Source organism: Physeter macrocephalus, chromosome 5, assembly GCF_002837175.3.
Source record: "Physeter macrocephalus isolate SW-GA chromosome 5, ASM283717v5, whole genome shotgun sequence".
Classification (NCBI taxonomy): domain Eukaryota; kingdom Metazoa; phylum Chordata; class Mammalia; order Artiodactyla; family Physeteridae; genus Physeter; species Physeter macrocephalus.
The window spans coordinates 62,880,127-62,904,408 of record NC_041218.1 but is presented as its reverse complement, the minus strand read 5'-3'; the positions used below and the strand labels follow the sequence as shown (position 1 = coordinate 62,904,408).

Below are 24,282 nucleotides of genomic sequence, written 5' to 3'. Positions count from 1 at the left end.
TGTATGACAGGCTAGTCTGTATGTAGACAGACCCTTCTATCTTTCATATTCAAGATGAGGCTGCAGATCACTCTTGGTAGAGCATGTTATCCAGTAAGTGTAATGAGGTTGGGCTGTGTTATCCATATATTCCCACCTATTCCTCTTCATTACGCCTGTGTTGGCAGGGTAATCTTTAGAAACAGAACAGATTTTTCTCCTCTACTTTGTCCTGCTTGAATCTCCAGCTTGGAATCAGTGTTGCTTTACTGTTTGGGGCTTACTTAACTGGCTCTAATCCCTATCCAAGTTTCTGGGGCTCCAGGTTTCCTGGGGACTGTTCTGTAAAGTGAATAAAGCAGACCAATGATCCCGGTCTGTCTCCTCTAACCAGCTAAGCACCTAAGGGGCACTCCTTCTTCAGGGGAGAGTCTCCTTGGATAGACCTGAGACATCCGTGCACATCACTGCATAAATACTCACTACGAGCCCTCTATGCTAGAGCGTTGTGTTTGGCTCAAGTGTTAACAGAGTGAAAAAGACATTCAGTAAATGAGTTCTCTGCAATCTGACCACAGTCAAGAACTTGCTATGAGACCTCTAGAGTTGAAATGAGGAGGCAAAACTATACCCCCCTACCTGCCGTCCATTTAGAAATACTACATGACAGAGATGAAAAGGGCCTCAGAGTTTAGCCAGGCCAGCTTGGCTAGGGGATAGGGATGGATGCAGGAAGAACTGAGCACTTCACTTACCAACAAGAGAATCTCCACTTACATTCATTTTATTTTGTACTCTACTGTATAAGATTTGTTACAATGAAACGGTTCTCTCCTAGGGATGTGTGCAAAGATATATACAAGACTATCTGCTGAAGCATGATTTGTAATAGGGAAATACTGGAAACAATCTAAATGCCCATCACTAGGATAATGTAGTCTAGTTATTTAATAGAATGCTGTAGAGCAGAGACAATTAACAAACTAGAACTACATATATGTACACAGATAAATTTCAAATAGATAGTGTTGAGATTTAAAATACAAATTAGATGCATAAATGTATCGATTATTTGAAGTTTAAATATAAAAAAACAATATTGTGCATTGTTTTAGAATACACACACGTGTAGTTAAAGCATAAAAACGTAGATATGAGTGTTGCATATCAATTTCAGAGAGAGGTTTCCTCTCTCCTTCAGGGAAGGGGATTAGGTACGTTGGGGATTTCAATGGTATCTGTACTATTTAATTTTTTAATATGCTGTTATATCAGTGTTTGTCTTTTTCCATATAAAATTTTGTGTCTGAAATATTTCACTATAACGCTTTTAAAAAGAAACGGCTCTGTTTTTAAAAAGCTTGAAAGCCAATGAGCTACGACAAGGGGCTCAGGAATGCTGATATTTGAAGTTACAATGGTCTCCAAGCAACCCTTTGTGGCCCCTTCCAGGAGTGACCTTCTAAAGCCCATCCTGCCTTCTGGAGCCTTGGCTCTCAAGCCTTCGCAAGCCTATGGCAAAATGCATGTTATACCCCTACCTCCATCTTTGATTCTCATTAAGTTGGTCTGAGGTTTTTATTGAGCATACCAGTGATTCTAGTGGGCATGGTCAGGATACCTTTGAGAAAGACGCTAAAGGTAAGCAAATCAAATCCCGGGAGCCCATGGTCCTTCAGACCTTTGCCACAGACTCATTGCTAATAATGATCTAAAGTAGGGGTTGCTGATCCAAGCAGCATCAGTGCTATGACTTTTGTATACTTGTTAGCGATTATTCCTGTTTCATGTTCAACATCATGAAAACCTTTTAAACCTGTGTGGTTTTGAAGATGGGGGTACAGGAACAGCAGATAATGTTAAGATATGATGGGGAAAGTTAAAAACAAGTACTGAAAGGAAAAGATTTTTATTTTCCAAATTTAAGAGGTATTGAATTTAGATAAATGGATTTACGTTGCTACAAATGATCAGGTATGGAACAAACAGCGTATGGTGAATTATATAAACACTCCTTGGCACTAATTGGGGAGAGATGCTGTTAAATCCTCTTGTACTCCATTATTAAGATAATACATGCTTTCAACATATCAGAAATATAGAAAATGTAAGAAGATTATAAAAATTACCAGTAATATCACGACTGAAATATCAGTAACAGCTGCTTGTTACTTGTGAACCGGTTGATGTCAAGTTCACAGTTTGAAATTGGCAAAGGCGGAAGTATTTACACCCAGAAACAGACAAATGCTATAAACCAACTCCCGCACTTCCACCCCAGATAAGTAGTTAAATTTTTACTAGCAAAGTATTGAGCCCATCTGACTTGTATGTGTATTTCCCCACAAATTTAGATAATGCTGTAATGCAGTTTTGAAAGTGCAAATGTATATCAGACCTAAAGTATATTCTGAGAAATATCTTGGGAAATTAACAGGAGCATCCCTTTCACATATTGAGTGCAGGGGGAGCAAGGACCTCAAGGCTTCCCGGGGCCAAAGGGCATGACAGGTCATGGCCTCCCTGGCAGGAAGGTAAGTATTTCAGGACCTAAGAGAAATGCTTAGGTTTAGGATGTCAGTAGCTTAACTTGAACTCTGGAAGAGCTCTCACGCACTTGACACTCTTCTCCTTACAAAGCTCACAGGAAAAAAATCCATTTCAGAGTGAATCCTTATGCATTTCTTTTCCTAACTACAAACATGTTTACTTTATGGAATCTCATTTTCTTCAAACTCAAAAGCCAGCTGATAAGGAATAAATCCTTACAACGTACCATGAAGAAGATACCAGATAACTCAGGTGTTAACCTGTATAACAGTTGAAGTTCCTAAAGGCAGTGAGCTAATCGGATGGCATCTCATGGTCTCCTCACCTTGAGGTCCCGAGTTCATCATGAATTAGATTATGGTACCTGGGGGGATGTAAATAAAAGGCCCCCCCATTTTTTTTCATATAGTATATTCATATCAACAAGAACCACAGGTCTTCAAGAGGTACCACAGTTGCAAAGAAATAAAACTTTAGGGTTCTTCCTATTTGGCATTAATATTCACATTCTAAGCTTATCTTTTCATTGTATTATAAAGGGAGAGCATGGAGAACGGGGCGATGTGGGAAAGAAAGGGGATAAAGGGGAAATTGGAGATCCCGGACCCCAAGGAAAACAGGCAAAAAGTGATTTTTAACATCTTATGGTAATTGTACACAGTAACTGCTTCCAACCTACATTGACTGTTACTCTTCTTCCACTAAGTAGGGGTTACAAGGCTCAAGAGGAGACTGAGGACTGACAGTATCAATCCTGGAGGGTAATTGAGGGGTTTGTGCTCACAAAATGATTGCATTTGTGTTTTAGCTTTAGAAGTGACTTCTTTTGACACAGAATTAGTGCTGACATAGATGCAGGAGGTAATTGAACCCGAATGTGAGGGAGACATAACACCCAGCGCCCTTATCCAGCCTTGTGGTAGAGATATAACTGCCCACCCCCCCCGGTAGAAAGGTTAACAAGGAGGTGAACTGTTTAAAAGAAGCCAAATGAGCAAGGGACTTTTTATTGTACATGATCCTTCACATTTCAGCACAGGGGCTCTTTATTTCCTGAACTAGTTCCTTTAAGAAGTGCTCTGAGAACAGCAATCACAAAATTGGGATTACTTTTATGTACTGATTCACCTATTCAACAAATATTTGTGATGATGTACAAACTTTCCCTGTTCTTCTCTCTTTTGTTCTCTATCGTTTGCACCACTACAAACAAAAAGCTGACCCCTGAAAGTCCCACAGGATGGGAAAGTTCTAGAATTTCTATAGCAAAGTCTACTTCTTCCTTTCTAACTTTGAGACACTACATCTCCTGGAGTTGAGGAGAAATAGGGACCTTCTCTCCCCCTCCCTTTTTTGAAATTGGGGTATAGGTGTTTTACAATGTTGTGTTAGTTTCTACTGTACAGCGAAGTGAATCAGCCATATGTATACATATATCCCCTCTTTTTTGGATTTCCTTCCCATTTAGGTCACCACAGAGCACTCAGTATGCTTTTTCCCTTTTTGATTCTTTGGTGGGTCATGGTCTGGGGATGTTGACCTTATGTATAGTGCCAGGAAAACCCAGGGGTGGGAGTTCAAGTGGTGAAGGCGAGAGCTGGACATGTGACAAACAGAACTGTGCATGGTTTTATGGCCCATCTGCCTTTTTCTCTTTGTTGTTCACCACCAGAAGTCAGACCCTCCCCAGATGCCTATGGAGGATGAAGCAGCTATATATGCAGCAATTTCTCCCTAAAATAGCAGAGGAGGGTATATGTAAAATGCCCAGAGGAATGTTTCCCATAGGTTTATACCCTCCCTCCTGTCCCAGAATGGAGAGGGGAACTGGTTTCCTTCATCCATGCAGTTGTTCATTCACTTTACCAACATTTATTGGGCACCTACCCTGGGTCAGGGTCTGAGACAGGCGCTGGGGGAATAGTTGAGAGTAAGAGACTATGTCTCTGGACTCAAGGAGCTCACAGCCTAAAGGGAGAGAAAGACAAGCAAAGGATGTTCACCTATAGTTTGATAAATGCTGTGATACAAGTGATATGTGGGTCCAGAGCAGACAAAATCAGGCATGGTTTGATGCAAATTCTCTTTTCCTTCACTCTTCCCTTTTTGTAGCATTCAGAAAGCCAAGGTCAGCATTAAATGAGATTCTAATACGTGACAGGCTCCTTCATATCAATACCACCCTGACCCAGTACTGCAGGGTGCCTGGGGGGCCCATGTAAAGTACGGCCCCCACTCTGAACCCCTGGACTTCTATTCCTTCTCCAGTTACACCCCTTCCCCCAGGTGAGAAGCAACCACCCTGAGCGCACACCCCCCTCTGTACTGCACTCTGGATACACAGGATCTCAGAATTGCCCCAAATGGCTCCAAGTTTGGAAGCTGACAGCACTGGCCTGTATGCACGAGGTGGCCAAGGGGCAGGCATCTGGGGGGATTTGACAGAGCTTGGTTTCACCTCTTAAGTGCTGGCTAAGGCCCGGTGCAGCACAGGGCCGGTGGGGAGAAGGTGCAGGGAGAAGGGGACAGGCTATAAGCCGCAGCCCCCTCTCGCCCAGAACCCACATGAATCCACATGACAGCCCATGAGGTAGGTAGTCATGTCTTCCCTCCAGATGAAGGCACGCCAAGTCACGCAGAAAGCTTGAACACTATGCCCCAAGACACCTCAATAACAAGTAACAGAGCCCTTAGAGCCAAATTTGGCTTGTCTGATGCCAAATCCCGGCTGCTCCCCCATGAAGGCTGTTCTTGGAAGGCGTCTTTCCCCTCCCCACCCCCATTCTCTCCCTGATCAAATATATTCCCAAACACTCTCAGTGGCAGATTCAGTCCAGACTAACAAAGTCCTCTTTTAAGAGGCAAATACCATTGATGGAGTTCAAGTTTTTAATCATTCACACCAAATTGCTTCAGAAAGACCGTTTCTCCGTGTGTCCCTTAAATGTCAGTGTTTCCCAGTGTCTGCCCTCAGTCTTTTCTTCCCAGTCTTCAAACCCTCAGGGAAGGACAGCTAGCAAAGTCAGGGGGCTGTACAGTTCGGAAAGGCTAATTTAATATTACAGTACGGTTGTATGGAGAATGAAAAAAATATTTTTATATTATAAATATAGAAAAGAATATGCTTGACAAAAGCGGGTAGGGAGGGGTTAAAAAAGGCAGAGAAGCTCTGCTCCATGCAATCTCGTCTGCCGTCCCTGTTTCAACCGCCAACTGTACACTGGCATTTCTTAAATCTGCCTCCAGCTTGAACCCCTCTCCTGAGCACCAGACCTCACATCCTACTGCCTACTGGACATCGCCAGCTGGGTGTCCCACAGGTGCCTCAAACCCAGCCAGAATCAAGCTGAACCAGTGATCTTCATTAGCTTCAACCGGCTCCTGTACCATCCCTCCCTATCTCAAAGAGCAGCACCGTTATCATTTGCCTCCTAGACACCTTTCCCTCATCCTTCCTTCCAGTTACTCACCAACCCCCTTCTTCTTTTGAAATGTCCCTCCAGGTCATTCCGACCCATCCATCAATACCACCACGGCTTTCTAGTGTTATCTCTTTGCCTGAACTATATAGGAACCTCAGACCCCTCCACTGGCTCCCACAATCACCTTTCTTCTCTGCTATGGACCATGTCTCTTCTCAGTGCTCAGGATAAGTCCACACTCTTCAGCATGACACAAAGGCTTTCTAAAGTCCATCTGTCTTTCACATTTCCTGTCATTCTTTCAGACACATTCCCTGAGTCACAAGTTTAATCAAGTACTCCAGTGCACTGCACTTTGTGTGTTCCATCCCCTTCCTGGAAAGCTCTTCCTCCTCCTCTCCTCACCCCACCCCAGTCAGAGTCTGCCTAACCTCCCTGGACCACAGGCCCACACCCACTCTCCCATCCCTGGTATTCCCGGCAGACCAGCTTGGTTTCTTAGCTCCAAGCCAATAGAATAGTACTTATAAAAGTATTTATTTATTTGCCTACTTCTTACTAGACTCATGTAAACATGAGTCCTTTGAGGGGTATAAACTTGATGTCTTCATCATTGGCACTGAGTAGCCAACGTGGTCATTCAGAAATTTTAATGGAAAGGATGAAACTATTCCAGTGACTTAAAAGTAAAGAATACAAGGAAAAGATTTATACACACACACACACACACACACACACACACACACACACATATATATGACTACTTAAAGCATATTAGACCTGGTTATGCCATAAAAGCACAGTGAAAAGAATTAAAATGCAACCTTGATATATAAATTGCTCTTACAAGTCAAGAAAAGACAAACATTCTAATAGAAAAAAATGGAAAAAGGACAAAGACTGTGCATAAGAGAATACAACTTGGAAACATACATATACAATTCAGCCTCACAAATAGTAAGTGTAATTTAAAACAATGAGATATTTTGCTCTATCAAGTGGCAAAGATTATATAATAATAATAATAACCAGTGTTGTCTCTCTAAAACTAAACGAGTTTTCTTATATACTACTGTTAGAGGTGTCAGTTACTACAACTTTTCTGGAGGATTGTAAGGCAGTCTGCGTCAAAAACCTTAAAAAGGCCATGCATCTGACTTCAGTAATCAAGTTTTTCAGAATACTTAATAATATGGGAAATTAATTACTACATAATGTTAACTGAAAAACTATAATCATAAAACTCAGTGAAAAGTATTTTCTCCACTTGTAAAAAATTAAACATAAGTATATTAAATACATAACATTTCCCCTTCCTAGATAACAATATAAATATATTAATAGACATTTCCCCTTTCCAGACATACTCTAGTTTCAGATTTGTTAAATGTCTCTCTAAATGTGGAAAAGCAATGACAAAGCCTAAAAAAAAAAAAGATAACTGTTGACTCCTTCATTTCACATAATTTTTAAAATCTCACATTGGGAGTTCTTTTTGTATAGCCACTTGAAATCATTGGCTTTTACTAAATTTACAGAAAAAAAAATTAAATTAAAATGCCCTGAATATTCTCTGTACATGCTTCTGTTAAGCCATGTTACCGTCTATGTCACCTTCACCTCACTTCTGTCATTATAGGTTTCCTCCTTTAAAACTTTACTTTTGCAACTGTTACATTGTATCTTCTTAGAACAGGTCCACTGCTCTTTCCAGTTGAGATTTTCTGGGCTTCTGCTTCTCTCATCTGTTAAGTTAACCATCCCTGTCAGTTTCCTGTCTTTGGCAGATGTAGAATTCTGACTTCTCCAGTCTCATCCCATGGCATTTGTAAACATGCCATGCAGGGAGGGATGTTGGCACATTGATTCCTAGTACCCAGCCCATCTCAGGCCCTTCTGATGGAGCTGGTGACCAGCAGGACCTGGGAGGAGCATCCAGGAACCCAGGGAGGTTTCATGGAAGAGCCCAAGCGAGGGTATTAGGAAACTGGAGAGGAGACTTGCAAATTTGGGGACTGGTACAGAAAAAAAGGAGGGAATACAGCATTGGATGAGATCTCTTTTGGCCCTGGTGCTTGTCCTGGTTTGTCAGCACATGTGGGTTAAACCGTGTAACTGAAAGCATGCATTGCCCACACCATTATTGTCCTCGGAATCTTCAGGGGATTGGTTCCCAGACACGCCCACCACGCCCAACCTGGTAGGTACCAAAATCCGTGGATGCTCAAGTCCTGAATATAAAATGGCGCAGTACAGTCAGCCCTCCGTATCGTGGATGCAGAACCCATGGCTATGGAGGGCCGACTGTAGGTAGTACCTCTTTTGTGGGGCCAGACCCTGTGTGTGTGTTACCTCATTTAATCCCACCACATCCCTGAGACATAGACACTGTTAGGTCACTTCATGCCCAAGGTCACACAGCTGATAAATACTGGAGCTGCAATTTGAACTCCATGTCTGAGTTATTACATTTCACAGCTCAAACATATTTCAATTCTGATATATTATAGCCAACTTTTAACCTCTGTGCTATGTATTTTTTATTTATTTATTTATTCAATTTATTTATTTTTGGCTGTGTTGGGTCTTCGTTGCTGTGTGCGGCCTTTCTCTAGTTGTGGCGAGCTGGGGCTACTCTTCATCGTGGTGCGCGGGCTTCTTGTTGCGGTGGCTTCTCTTGTTGCAGAGCATGAGCTCTAGGCATGCGGGCTTCAGTAGTTGTGGCTAACTGGCTCAGGAGTTGTGGCTCGTGGGCTCTAGAGCGCAGGCTTAGTAGTTGTGGAGCACGGGCTTAGCTGCTCCACAGCATGTGGGATCTTCCCGGACCAGGGCTCGAACCTGTGTCCCCTGCATTGGCATGCGAATTCTTAACCACTGTGCCACCAGGGAAGCCCCTGTGCTATGTATTTTATTTGCAGTGGAAGGATTAAGTCAAATAGCCCAATGCTGATTATAATAAGACATACCTCTCATAACTATAGGAAAAAATATGGTCACACAATTAATACATTTTCCTCCAGAAAGAAGAAATCATCAAGCTTATTTTTGAAATATGTGGTAAGATTTGATGACCAAGAAAAAACCCATCACTTTAAAGTACCAACCCCACTATGTTCTGTGTTGTCAAGATAATGTGCTCACCCAGAATATGTATACTGTAGAGCTCGTGGGAAAGTTTCAAGCTCATTTTCAGTTTCAGTGGGAAACTGAAAGGAAGCAGTGAAAGGGGATGTGGGAATCCTGTGAGTTATTTGTAGTGAGGTGGATGGACCTGGAGTCTGTCATACAGAGTGAAGTAAGTCAGAAGGAGAAAAACAAATACCATACGCTAACACATATATATGGAATCTAAGAAAAAAAACAAATGTCATGAAGAGACTAGGGGTAGGACGGGAATAAAACACAGACCTACTAGAGAATAACACACCATTGTAAAGCAATTATACTCCAATAAAGATGTTAAAAAAAAAAAAAAAAAGAAAAGAAAGTCATTTTCCCAGGGTAGTTAAGAAGCGTGAAGATACAGGCGTTGGGTCTGTGGGCAGCCACGCCTTTTGTTAGCACAGAAGCCTGTGCTAACAGGCCTTGTTAGTCATTTGTATTAGGTGACATTTACCTGAGCCTGAGAAGGAAAGAACAACAAAGGAAGCGGGACTACAGGGGCCTAACTGGTGTTTTGAATCCAGCCTACCTGGTGACGATAATGTCTGTGTTTTTCCTGAAGCAAAAAGTCTTTCTAAATTGAGTTTTGAGCCCTACGTCTAGAGTGCCTGCCACTTCAGAGGCAAAAGGACAGAGTCCAGAGGTTATCTTGTGTCACAACTCTATTGAAATGCTTCTATGGCGAAATAGACTTAAAGCAGAGTTACCAGAACAAGGAAGTAAAGCAAAAAGACTAGCCAAAAGGCAAGCAATGAATGGATAATGAAGGTAACTTCTGTGTTTAAAACGGACAGAGGCAGGAATATCATTATCCTTCCATACAGAGAACCCCAGAACTGACTTGTCCCCCAAAAGACTTCCGGACCTTAAGAAGCAGCCTGGGACTCTCTATGGTGACAGGCCGATTTAGACATTGCTTCTGAGTTCTAGAAGCCCTGTAAAATAGCAGCCAGTTTACTAATGATTTATCGTGGCAGGGCTGCTGGGTAACATGAGGATATGAATACACCAGTGGAACCTTGATAATTTTTATTGCCAAGGAACTCTGGCAACTGCTTTGAATGATAAACCCTAAATAGAAGTTGTTTACTGACCAGTGTTCTGAGATCATTTCCCTGAAACAGTTTCACAGTATGGATGAACTGCTGGCCTCCTTGATAAGATGGGAGCCACTTTAGTGGTCACTAAGGGCGTGACTGGGGACATAAACCAGAGTAGCTACGGGCCGCTACTCTTGGGTCCAGTTAAAGACCTGAAACTTTCCCCCACAATTAAAAAGTTTCATCCCATTACTTTACCCATTGGCCACGCCAACGAGCAAGTATTCATTTTCACCTAAGGATATGGTTGAAGACTGAAATATTAGCATTCAGATTCCAATTAAATACAAATGGTCGGATGATAAAGGGCAAATTTAGGATCGTGGTTATCTCTTATGGAGGAGGGAAATGGAATTAGGAAGCCATACACAGGGATGACGAATCTTTTAAAAACACTATTTTATTTTTTAATCTTAGAAATTGGCTAGCTGTTTATTGTTTTATCCTCTACAGCATTTTGGTTTTTTGTGGGGTTTTTTTTTTTTTTTTTTTTTTGCAATATATCATTTTTTTAAGTATAGAGACCAGAGGGAGACAATCGTCAGCTGTGTTCACGGTCACAGAAAAGGAAGGTTACAATCCAGTCTTAGGTTCATCCTTGCCCCTCTCCCCCTACCCCCCACCCATCTGATATCAATCAGTGATGTTTGAATTTTCAACCCCTCTGTGTTTCTATGTCAACATTCGTGTTTCAGGTTGTGGGCGTAAATGCAGAGAGGCACCGCTAGAGCTGCTGTTTGTGATTGACAGCTCAGAAGGTGTGGGACCGGAGAACTTCCCGATTATCAAAGACTTTGTGAAGACTCTGACAGAGTTGCGCTGGACCTTGCCACGGCCCGTATAGGCGTAATCAACTATAGCCATAAGGTAGAGGAGGTGGATCATATGACGCAGTTCTCCAGCAAGGACGATCTCAAGCGGGCCGTGGACAACATGCAGTATCTGGGAGAAGGCACACCTACACAGACACAGCTCTCCATGCCGCCAACCGCATGTTCAAAGCCGCAAGGCTGGGTGTGAAGAAGGTGGCCTTGGTCAGCACTGATCAGCAGACAGATACGCGAGATGAAAAGAATCTGACAGAGGTGGTGAAGGATGCCAGTGACGTTGATGTGGAAATATCTGTGACTGGGGTGGTGAAGAGAAATGACCCCAACTTCGAGATGTTCCACAAAGAAATGAATCTAATTGCTACTGACCCAGACAGTGAGCACGTTTATCTATCTGATGACTTTGTTACCCTTCAAGGTAAGACTCAGCTCCAGGGGAAAGGAATTCACACTGTCCTTCCAAGTACCACATCACGGGATTATCCCGACCAAAAATGAAAATCAGGAGGCTAATGAGGCGTATACTGGCATTAAATTGTAACACAGAAACTCTGGAAGACAAAGACGTTTAGTATTTCATTCAGGGAGTACAATCCCTTGTCTTTACTCATTTGTAGTAAGTGCTGAGTTGGCCTTGGAGTTGTTTAACTCGGGTATCTGCAATCGAAGGACTAAAAAGAAAGGACAGGATTGGGGGGCATTGCTAAGATTAGTTCATGTTCTGAAAGTTACCTAACTTGGATAAGAGATGGAGCAAGCCAGCAGCAAGACAGAAAATAACCAAAGAATCCAAATGAATTAAGAAGTGCAGAATGAGTGGAAAACAGGGATGGTAATCTAAAGAGATGGGAGACACAGTAACTGAGATTATTCTCTTCTAGTCTCTGTTCTCTGTTCCTATGAAAACAGATGAAGGGTAAACAAGTTGACGTCAGGAGTTTATCTTAAAGAACAACATGTTGACTATTCCTCATACACTCAGTGCTGATCTGATGGCTTTCCCTATGCTGCTTTACCCTTCACGTGAACTGATATTTCCTGACGAGCCGTGCTAAGACACTGACTCACCGTGATTCAGGTGTGATCAGCATCGCTTTACAATGAAACATTCCAGTTCTTTGGAAACTGATAACACATTCTGGCAGGGCCCACACCCAGAAAGCTTGTGAAATAAGTAAAATTTATACTTAATGTGTTTGCAGGCCTCAGTTTGACCCCATCCTTCCTTCTCCACTCATCTGGAAGCAGGGCCTGACAAGTCCTCATACTGTTCCCGCCTACTCCAGGTACCAGCACATCTGGCCCTAAGGAGAGCAGACCACGCTCAGAACCTTCCCACTTTCCCTCTTTCTCCAGACCTTTCCAACCTGGGGTCCCGTTTCCTTAACACCCTATTGGATGACTGGTCTATTCAATCTCACTGGGCTGTTAATGTGTTAGAACGGCCAGAAATATTGCACATTTCAGAGACATGTTATATTTTAATAATTGAAGAGCTTTATCATCTTAATCAAAGGAATTACTAATTTGGTTCTAGGCAATGAGGGATATATTTTTGGACTGCCTGGCTTTTTGCAATTCCCAAAACCAGAGGCAATTGCCTGTTAAACTTATTATGGGTTAGACTTGCCCCTTCCACAGAGTAGTTCACAGATAACGGACGGACACTTTGGATAACAAGCATTTAAGTCATTCTTTTGCCTATTTGGGCCATCGAATATTATTAAATTAATTAAATAATTAAATTATTTTAGATGGCCTCTTACAGATGAGGTAAAAATGTGTTAAAACTTCGTTCCCCTAGTGGTTGACTTCAAGTGATGGGGAAGTGTCTGTTTACTTTAAGGAGAGTGCAAAAGGTCTCTTTAAACAGATTTTGAGTAATGTTTCATTGCTCCTCCTGTTCCCTTTTCTACTTCTCTTTTAAAAGATAGATACCCTGAAGTAAAAATTGTTTTAAAAAAGTTGTGAGGGGCTTCCTTGGTGGCGCAGTGGTTAAGAATCTGCCTGCCAATGCAGGGAACACGGGTTCAAGCCCTGGTCCGGGAAGATCCCACATGCCGCGGAGCAACTAAGCCCGTGCACCACAACTACTGAGCCTGCGCTCTGGAGCCGGCGATGCACAAGTAGTGAAGCCTGTGCGCCCAGAACCCGTGCTCCTCAACGAGAAGCCAGCGCAATGAGAAACCCTCGCACCGCAACGAAGAGTAGCCCCCACTCCCTGCAACTAGAGAAAAGTCCACGCGCAGCAACAAAGGCCCAATGCAGCCAAAAATAAAATAAAAAATAAATAAAATTAAATAAATAAATAAATAAAAATTTAAAGAATGTTGTGAGGATTTTGAATGCGCAATGAGAAACCCTCGCACCGCAACGAAGAGTAGCCCCCACTCCCTGCAACTAGAGAAAAGCCCACGCGCAGCAACGAAGGCCCAATGCAGCCAAAAATAAAATAAAAAATAAATAAAATAAATAAATAAATAAATAAATAAATAAATAAATAAAAATTTAAAAAATGTTGTGAGGATTTTGAATCCTACCTCTCATATTTTGGGTTCACCACTGCTTCAACCTGGATTTGGGATATCGGGGGAAGAACTCACTGAATCCACTCCAGAACCCCAGAAAGAAATTTCTGAGTCTGTAAGTAACTGTCTTGCTTAATTTGTGAGCCTAAAATTGTGTATTCAGTCTGTTTTACATCAAAGACAATCTTGCCCCACACTGTCAAGAATCAACTGAGGTATGGATATTTTCAGGTCCTTGGCTCTAAATAGTAGGCTTTTGTCTCCAGATTTCTAGTTCTGAAATAGCTCTGGGGCTTATGAGCTTGAATATGAGATTTTAAAATATTTCCATATTTTATAATTATTTATTAAATGTTACAAATAATATTTTTATATGATATCCCTGCCACCACCAAAAGTAATCATGTACCTTAGAACAGATTAATACTATACTGTTTGAATCACCCCCTGGTCACATTTGCAGATCTTTCTGTATGGGGTCACAATTCTCCCTCATCCGTCTGTGTATCCACTCCCCACTTTGCACCCTCTCAAGTTTCTTCCGAGTGCACACATGCTCAGCCTGCACTCTCCCACCTTCCAATCCACGTTCTTGTTCATTTAGCTTCCCCCGCCTGTGCCCAGAGGGGGGACAGGGAGGGAAACTATGCATGCATATCGCACAAGGTGGGTGCTTCGTTTCAGAGCTCCCCAATCACCTCTGCATGAGAGAACTACCTCCTGGATGTATTGAGACAAATGTGATCGTCCTTAGAGCAAGCTTCTGGGAACTGACTTCAGCCGATCAGGTCACAAGCAACTGTTAGTTTCTTTTAGGTGAAAACTGGAGAGCCTCTCATAGTTACTGGTACGTGAGTGTTGTAGTCTCTTCCCCACCAAGTTACAACTAAAGCAGCTGTGGACTGATGTTCACTACATGTATGGACCTCGTCTAGCAAGCAGGCACACAGCAGTGTCCCTATTTTGTAAGCTCAGTGAAGTCCCTGTGCTGTCCTTTTATGAAGTCTTCATAGACATGAAAGATTCATTTTGGGCCAGTGCAACAATATTCAAGCATCAGGATTCAGCTAACTGTATATGTGGACTAAGGCCCTGAGAAACCTCCAGATCTGTAGGTGGATGCAGAACCATTCAGGAGTCAGGCCTAGGATGCCATTCCTATGGGGACAGATTACAGGACTCACAAGATTTTTATATTATGTTCAAAAAAGGACAGAAAGGCCTCTAATATATTTCTATTTGACTAAATACGAACCGACTTCGAGATGGGACATTCCAATTAGGGCCCTGGATTGTAGATTGAAATTAACACACGCATTTATATCACATGGTCTATATCAGGGGGTCAACAAACCCTTTCTGTAAAGGGCCTTATAGTAAAGATTTTGGGTTTTGCAGGTCATTTGATCTGTTGCCATGACTCAACTCTGCCTTTGAAATGCAAAAGCAGCCATAGCCAGTACTTCAGTGAATAAACATGGCTGTGTTCAGATAAAACTTATTTCCCAAAACAGGTGAAGACTCAGATTTGGCCCATGGGGATTTGCCAACTCTGGTTTTCACTGAGCGTTTTAAAGTAAATTACAGACAGTAATGTACACAGTCCATCTCCTCCTGCTTGTGTGAGTTTTCCCTTTGTTCCTCCCTTAGTCAACCCATGTCCCTTTCTAAAAACTTCCTACACAAGAGCAAACTCAGGTTTCATCCAGCAAGTGGTGCCTAAACGGAGCTCTCCTCATAATCAATGAATTCCAGTGGCATGTACTGATCATTAACTGCAGTGCTCAGGGGTGGCTCTTAGGACACATTTCCTGCCCAGGAGAAGTCCATGGTCTCTCAGTGATGGATAAGTACAAGAGGTATTAAGAATTTTAGCAGAGCTATGGATGAAGCTCAAGAGTTAAGTTCAGGGCAGCGTAATGGAAGCCTTTACAGAGGAGGTGGTGTTGAGCTGAGTTTTAAGACTAAGTAGGTGTTTTTCAAGGCAAGAGTAGGGGGAAGCGTATTTCCAAGAAAAGGGAACATGTGGGGGCAAAGGGGAAATCCAAAGGGAATGGCATTTTAAGAAATGAGGACAAGTTCAATCAGATTGGAGCCGAAGGTGTATCTGGCAGAAGGGCGAGAGTTAAAACTGGACAAATAATTTGAGGACTAATTATAAATGGCTTCATGTGTCAAGCTAAGGAGCTTGAACTTCATCCATAGGCCAGGCAACCAGGAGAAAGCAGGAGAGTCTTAAAAGCAAGGGTCGTATGGTCACATTTGGTTGCACTGTGAAAGATAAACAGAAGGAGGAGGGGGAGAGGAGACTGGAGGTGGGGTAAGAGGAGTAATGGTCCAGGTGAGAGATAATGAGGCCTTAAACTAAGGCAGGGGCCATTGGAATAAAGGGACACATGGATTGGAAAGCCATTTCTGGGGTAGAATGAACAGGATTTAGTGACTGAATGGATTGGAGGTTAGGTAGAGGGTTTGGGGAGGACGGTTGTATTTCTAGCTTGGAGATGGGGTGAACTGAAACACCATCCAGTGAGATGGAGGATATAGGAGGCCGGGTAGGGTTCTTTGAAGGAAAATAACGGGCTTATTTTGTACCAAAGCGGAGGTAGCTGAGGGACATCCAAGGCAACAGCACAGAATGAGACAAGAGCCTGTGCCTCTGGTGTCATGACGCAGGGAGTTAGATGCCCTGAGAGAAAAGTGATGTTAACAGGTTATGACAGAGGAAGCATTCTAGTAGCTGGGGAGGGGAGGGCATAAGAAGAGGACATCCAAAATAGTTTAGATTTGTAACACCAAGAGTCACAGGGTAGGTATCAGTTGGATCTCCCTAGGGGCCCTCTGACTGAGATAGTGGGAGCTTGTAATGAACTTGAACTTTGATAGTCCCTCTTGTCTCTACACCTTCTCACCCTGTCTCTCTTTGCACAAGCACCGAAGTAAGAGTGAATTTTTAAAAATGAATGATCCTAATAGATATTCAGTCTGAACAAACATATATGCATTTATATTCACATTTTAGATCGGTCATATGTATACACACACATAAATACAAAAACATATGTATGTATCTGTGCACGCACACCTACCTTTATCTAGAAGTATAATTATAGTATCGAAACACCTAAAGTAACATGAATCTGTCAAAACCTTTCAGTCCTCAGATTGTTCCCAAGCCTACCCTAGGCAATACTGCAAAATAAATAATCTCAGAAGCCCTGTTTCCCTTTTTGCGTCTCTATTTCCTCTCTGTTGTCTCTTCCATCACTCCTTAAGACACCTAGCTCTGTATCCCTTCTTCCTCTCCTTTCTAGCAAAATCTGTTTTTAGGGGAAAATCTGATATCAGTTAGTACACTTTTGTGAGAAATCTAAGCCAATGGGTTGTTTTAAGTCAAGAAGGACTTGCATTTGAACTATTTTATCTAGTTGTGGAATGAACATGATGTACACTATACATCAACAAACAGATGTGTTGGGAAATATGGAAGGCAGAAGGATTTCCCAGGTTCCACTAAGTTCATAACACGCTTTGGCAGTCCCAGCTCTGTTGCCTTTTCAGGCCGGTCTTGAGAAGCTAAACGTGTACACCCATTCTCTTCTGCCTCTTTCCTGAAATCTCAGGATAGTTTATACTTTCTTCTGGAATTTATCACATTTTAACATTGTTAATACTTATTTTTATATGTACCTTAACTTTCCTAATGGATTTAAATTCCTTGAGGACATCTGTGTCTAATTAAACTTTGTGTCTCTCAGGACCTAAAACTGTGCTCTGTCTTGCACACAGTAGATGCTCAATAAATACTTATGGACCAAACCAAGGCTATACCAACTGTTAGAAAAATAAATCTGAAGATTTCCTTCGGTGAAAGGCATCAACTATACTATCATTAACAAGATTGTATACATAAAAAAATCCTTAAATCCTTATCTTTTTTTTTTTTTTTTTTTTTTTTTTTTGTACTTAGTAGCTTAAAACAACAAATATTTTCTCAGAGTTTCTGAGGGTCAGGAATCTAGAAACAGCTTACCTGGGTGGTTCTGTCTCAGGACCTCTCATGAGGTTTCAAAGCTGTTGGTAGGACTCTAGGTATCTGAAGATTCAACTGGGGATGGGGGAGCAGCTCCCATGGTTCACTCACATGGCTTTTGGCAGGAGGCCTCAGTTCCTCACCAGGTGGGCTTCACCATATAGCAGCTGGCTTCTCCTAGAAGGAGTGTTCAGAGAGAGAGAGAGTGAAAGCAACACCAGACAGCCTCCTATGACCTAATCTTCTGAGTCATACACCATCACATCTTATTCTGTTCATCAGAAGGGAATCACTAAGTCCAGCCTGTACTCAGTGGGAGGGGACCACACAAGGATGAGATTGCTGGGAGATGAAGATCACTGGGAGCCATACTGGAGGCTGCCTACCACAGTCAGGTTTTTTTTGGTACTGGTTCATGTGGTTTAAAAAGAATGTTTCTGTCTCTGTTCACTGGGATGTGTGCCATGTAGGTCTACTGGAATATTACTTGCCATTTGTGTTAAGTCCTCAGAATTATTTCTCATTTTTTCTTGCTTCATCAGTTGGTTTTGGTCTGGGATAAGGGTCTATCTATATGACTATTCCATATGCACTTGAAAAGATTGTGCATTCTACAGTTGCTGGGTGGGATGTTCTAGAAATGTCAGTGAGGTTGAGTTGTTAGCTGGTGTTATTCAAGTCTTTTATATCCTTAGTGTTTTTCTGTCCATTTTTTCCATCAGTTACTGAGAGGGGAATGACAAAATCTCCAACTGTGATTGTGGATTTATTTCTCCCTTTAGCTCTGTCAGTTTTTGCTGCATGTGTTTTGAAGCTCTGTTATTAGGTGTGTCACATTTAGAATTATGTCTTGATAAATTGGCCACCTTATCATTATGAAATGATTCTCATTTTCTCTGTAATATTCCTTGCCTATTTTTGCTGATTTTTTTTTTTTTTTTTTTTTTTTTTTGCGTTACGCGGGCCTCTCACTGCTGTGGCCTCCCCCGCTGTGGAGCACAGGCTCCTGACGCGCAGACCGGGGCACGAACCCGTGTCCCCTGCATCGGCAGGCGGACTCTCAACCACTGCGCCACCAGGGAAGCCCCAAAATCCTTATCTTTTATGGGACTAACAATGTTGGTACTTGATGTTCCTTTATTCTTTCTGGGTGTGGCCAGTTGGGGAAAGATTTCCCAGATATAAATGGGAAGAGGGCAATTAAATCAAGTAAACATTATTTAATCAGACCAAGTGGCTTTATCCAGTAATGGCCCATTAGGCAAATAAGTATATGGATTTCATGTATGAAGTTACTTTTTGTCATTCTAAATGTATTCATAATTAATGTCAATGCAAAGAGTGTTTATTCACTGAAGCCAGTTTCTTGTAACAGTATTGCAGACTTCTTTCCCCCTTGAAAGAGCAGAAAGGAAAGAAGCCCTGTCTACCCTTGCCATAAAGGTCCTTTTTTGTATTATGAAAAATTGTCCCCAGATTGCAAATAACATAGATAACTGGCAGCAAAGATTTTTTTCTCTCTGTAGAAAGGAGGCTGTGGGATTCCTATGAGGAGGGATTCCACAGCAACACAATGAAGGTGACAGCCAAGCTGGTGTGGGAAGAGTCCCTCTGAGTAGCTCCTGCATGAGGCGGAGAGGCATGGTGGAGGCCAAGGGGGAGCTCAGAGGCCCCTCCTTCTATTTAATATGGTCCTGATGTATAGTCCAATGCCAGCCTTAAGCCGAGCATGCAGGTTCCTCATTTCTATGGAAGAAATGGATGTTCTGTATAGATGTAAATTACAGAAAACTAACACAGCAGGCTGACTTTGCTGGCTGTCCTGCCCTCTCTTTGTCCATCCTCTCTTTTAGTGAGACCCTATCCCTGGTCCCCATTCCACTGGCCGCATTTCTCCCCTCCTTTCATTATCACATAAGCTCCTCAAAAATCTCCATCTCCATTTTCAGTTTTTCCATCTCGTCCATCTCTTACTCTCAATGCCCCACAACGCTTATGTGTTCTTACTCCATCTCAAGATCCATCTAAAGAGGGCCACTTCTGAAACCAGGCTTCCACTGGCAATTTCTTCGAGAACCGGAGCCCTAGGCAGGTTCTGCCTTGATAATGGAATTGGATGTGTCCCTTCCTCCTCAGACCTGACCATGGGCTCTGTCCTCAACTCTGATGTGACACCTGCTTGTCCCCTACTGTGTTCTGAGGCCATTCCCTTCTGCCTCTTCCAAGACCAGGATCTTCCTTCCCTGTGGTACCCTTTCCTGCCAACACTTCTGACTCTTTCCGTAGAGTCAGGAAATGGGCTTCAGCCTCTCCCATCTCAAAAATTCCCAAACCCTCCCTTAGTTCACATGTCCCTTTTGCTACTGTCCTATCTCTATGTTTATATAATAAAGTTATTCCACAGGCCAGTCTCTGCTGTCTCTGCCCCTCACAACCACACTTGCACCCTCACTCTCCTCTCCATCTCCCTCTGGCTCTCCCTGTTTCCTCACTTCTGTTCCTCTGGGAAACCCTCTGAAGTCAGGCTGCTGCCTCCAATATGCCCCTGAAGCTCAGCTGGAAAAGTCACCAACAACTCTTTAATTGCCACATCTTTATTGCCATATTCTTACCTAATCTCTCTTTTGCATATATCACCGTGCCGCTGCTTATTTCTGATTTTGCAAGTCGTCTCTCTCCTTGTCCTTCTTCTGAGCATTCTTTCTCAATTGCTTTTGGGTTTTTTCTTTCTCTGTTTACCCCTTAATATTAAACTCAATTTTTTTTTCTGAGATTTGTCCTTAGCCTGCTTCTCCTCTTGCTCCATATTCTCTTTCTGAGTTCTAAAGCCACGTGTGCTAACTCTCAAATCTGCCTCCCCATTCCAGACCTTTCTCCTGGGTCCCAGATTCACATTTTGATTGTCTGTGCACATCTTCTTCTGGGTGTCCCGCAGGCATTCAACATGGAATACGTTCACCGTGATGCTCCTCCAGATTTCCTTCCTAGGGGTAAGGTCCCTCCAATCAGCCGGGTACCTGGCAAGAAACCTGGGATACACCTGTAGCTCTGTTCTCACTGTATCGTCCCCACTTGTTGGTACTATGGTCTTTGGTCTGTTCTTATCATCCCTCGATCTATGCTCTCAATTCCTTTCTCCTCATCAATACCTCTACTGCTTTAGATCAGGGCCTCATAATTTCTTATCAGTATTTAATAATATGGTCTCAAAACTCTTATCCCATCTCTCTTTTCTATATCCTCTTCAGCTTATCTATTACTTGCTGATGGTGTCATTTTATTTTTTTGCTCCTTTAAAAATAACATCATTGAATTATTTATCATATATATGATTCCATTTTGGCTGAATTTTCTTAAAAACCTGTCTTTAGTACCATGGCCTACATTTTAACTTGGTACTGAGTAGACATGACAGATTAGGAAAAAGACACAAATATTTGAGTACATCTATATTTTCTCCTTATGTCATATTCAAGTAAAATTTTATAGGTTGCTCAATCATATTATACTCACTATTGAATGAAGTAGCCTATTCAAAGTCCATAATCAATACTTTCAAAATACATGGACTTTTTAAACTTTCAAAAGACTTGGGACTAAGCCTAATACTAGTTTATTTTCTCCACTGACACAAAAATTAAGTTGATTTCCTGAAATCAGACCGAATTATTTGTAAGTGGCCTTGACTAAGCCACATACACAGATATAGTTATATTGGTCAATACAGTAATTTATTTGTTTATAAAGTAAAATTAATACTTTCTCATTGTGGTAGTCAAAAAAACCTCATATTCTTCTTGATAAACTGCATAATAATGAATTATTAGTATTGCCAGGTGATGTGTCTGTGGAAGCCTCATATATTGTTAATCATAGACTTATTAGCCTTAGAATGTAAGATGTTCCTCTCTTAGGGAGAAGAAAAAAAATAACATATTGCAAACTGATCTAGAAAAAATATCCCAGATCTGGAAGTCAGGAAACTTGGCTTGTAGTCTCAATGCTGAAGCTAAATCCTTTATTTCCTTGTCTCCAGAATTTATACTTTTCCTACTTTATTATTTCAGAGATTGGTATGCATCTGCTTAGTACGCTGTGGTCTTTTTTTAGACTTAAAATTTATAGTGTATTTCACAGTGAATGACATCTTAGAAATGAGATCTGACAGCTGCCTGGCATTGGGTGAATCACCTGTTTCTTAAGGTTTCCATTTCCTCATTTGTAAAATAAGGGATTATTACCAGAATATTCTTCCTTTTGTAAAAGTATGTGATTAGAACAGTCAAAAACCTTTACTGGGCAATGCCAGAATGGAGGACATTATAGTAACGTATGCGAGGGTTTAAACAGAATAAAATCTTGCAGTTTCCCTCTAGGAAAGCTGCAGGCGATCAGGGGAGGTGCCGCCCAAACTCAAGGTGTTACAGTCCTCAGCAACCTTAAATGCAAATGGAGAGCATTCAGTTTAAGTGCTTGAGTGCTGAGAGACCTGGCAAAGAAGTGTTATTACCTGGGACGCGTCAATCAATGTCAGAACCTGCGAAGCCAGGCACCTTGAAGGCCCTGGCAGTGCCCCAGCTGGCAGGAGCGGAATCCCCACAGCTGACTGGGAGAAACGTGGCCCTGCACTGCTGGGAAAAGCTAAGTCTGAGCACATGGGCTAATACTCATGATCATCAGCACTCATCCAGGGAAGACGGGAGCTCAAGTTTAAAGAGCTTGTCTGCAATATATGCAAGGTTCTGGGTAATGAGTTATGAGGAAAATGTTCGGAAATCAGAAACCAAAGAACCTTCTAGGACTGTGTGGCACCTACCTAGTTATCCTCCTTTAGGTCATACACTCACGTTCTTGGATGCTGCTTGAAATCTGTTTTCTCCCCTTAAAGATCTGCTCTAAGGCTAGAAGGGACTGAGCATAACACATCTGCCTGTCCAGCTGCACGGAACAGTCCGGCTTCCAAGTGTCGGCCCCTCATGTGCCTGGCTCCTCTGCTGTGTTTTACTGTGTGAGCCCTGCTCGGAGCTGGGGCCATTCAGTCTCCTCCAAGGCAGGCCAGTGTGGTGGCGGGGGGTGGGGCGGGACGCAGAAGTGTGCAGAGCTGATAGGCAACCTGTTGTGTTTAGGTTTAAGATTTATAAAAAAAGATAAAAAACTAACAGAGGACGCATATAGCAAACACTGGAGTGCCCACCACCCAGACATAACTGGTGTTGCCCTCTGTTCATCACTGTTGCTTCAGACAAACTTAGAGCCCTTGCTGTTCTCCTTCAGAGTCTCTTTCTCCTCTTCCTAGCCTCTCCAGAAGCAGCCACTATCATGAAGTCGGTGTGTATTCTGCCAGTAAAGTTTGGGGCGGCTTATATCCCACTTTCAGAGTTGGAAGGTATGTTGGGGGCTAATCTTTTCCTATTTTAAAATGATGACATTAAAGCCTAGAGGAGAGAACTCTCTGGGAGTCCAGTGGTAGGACTGCTCGCTGCTTCCACTTCAGGAGGCACGGGTTCGATCGCTGGTCCGGGAACTAAGATTCTGCATGCCGTGTGGCATGGCCAAAAAAATCAATCCATCAAATAAAATAATAAAGCCTAGAGGAATTGAATAATGAATCCAAAGTGTCCCCCTATCCCCCTCTCTCTCTCCCTCTTTCTGTCTTTCTCTCTAACCCATTCTGAATTTACCCAGTGGCAAATAGTTCCTCCTCCATGCTGTAAAGATTTTAAATAAAGAAGAAAAGGCAGGAAGGAAGAAAAAAAGAGAGAGAGAGAAATGTGGCATGAATTAGTTTGGCTTATCAGGAAAGTGATATTGACGCATGTGAAACCAGAAATGATCGAGAGTATAGGCTTAAAGGTTAACTTCTGCATGGTCAGGGCCAAGTATGGAGTAACAGAGGTACCACGCACCTTCTGGAAGTGGGGCCTTAGTACTGACTGGGTCCCTGGGGAAGGTTCTGCTGCTGAGGACGAACTTTTCCTGGACGGTGGTGGGAGGACTGACTTTGAGAGCCAGAGGCAGAGTGAGGAAGAGGAAGGAATGAAAGCGTAGCAGGGTGTGCTGGGAGGAGTGGGACGTGGGGTTACAAACGTGGGGAGGAAGCAGACTGGTGGGGCTATAGGTAGATCAGTTGGAGGACGTTTTTTGTTTGTTTGTTTGTTTTGTTTTGTTTTTGCGGTACGCGGGCCTCTCACTGTTGTGGCCTCTCGCGTTGCGGAGCACAGGCTCCGGACGCGCAGGCTCAGCGGCCATGGCTCACGGGCCCAGCCGCTCCGCGGCACGTGGGATCCTCCCGGACCGGGGCGCGAACCCGCGTGCCCTGCACCGGCAGGCGGACTCTCAACCACTGCACCACCAGGGAAGCCCAACAACACACTCTTAAACAATGTATCAAAGAAGAAATCACAATGTAAATTAGAAAATACTTAAAGACAAACAAAAACAAAACCACAACACACCAAGACCTAAGGGATGCAGAGAAAGCTAAGCTAAGGGAGAAATTTACAGCTATAGATGCTTTCCTTAAAAAGTAAGAAAGATCTCGGGGCTTCCCTGGTGGGGCAGTGGTTAAGAATCTGCCTGCCAACGCAGGGGACACGGATTCTGGCTCTCGTCCGGGAAGATCCCACATGCCGTGGAGCAGCTAAGCCCGTGGGCCACAACTACTGAGCCTGCACTCCA

At 42.7% G+C, this 24,282-nt stretch overlaps 1 protein-coding gene across 1 annotated transcript in view; it reads left to right on the top strand.

The window, feature by feature from the left end:
• COL28A1 (collagen type XXVIII alpha 1 chain) overlaps positions 1-24,282 on the top strand; it is a 153,076-nt gene that overhangs the window by 125,617 nt on the left and 3,177 nt on the right. The window contains 10 exon segments of the mRNA XM_024131457.2: positions 2,440-2,513; positions 3,069-3,149; positions 3,239-3,274; positions 8,972-9,008; positions 10,909-11,016; positions 11,019-11,167; positions 11,170-11,461; positions 12,978-12,996; positions 13,550-13,585; positions 13,587-13,686. Of these exon segments, the coding sequence (XP_023987225.1) occupies positions 2,440-2,513; positions 3,069-3,149; positions 3,239-3,274; positions 8,972-9,008; positions 10,909-11,016; positions 11,019-11,167; positions 11,170-11,461; positions 12,978-12,996; positions 13,550-13,585; positions 13,587-13,686 (932 nt within the window).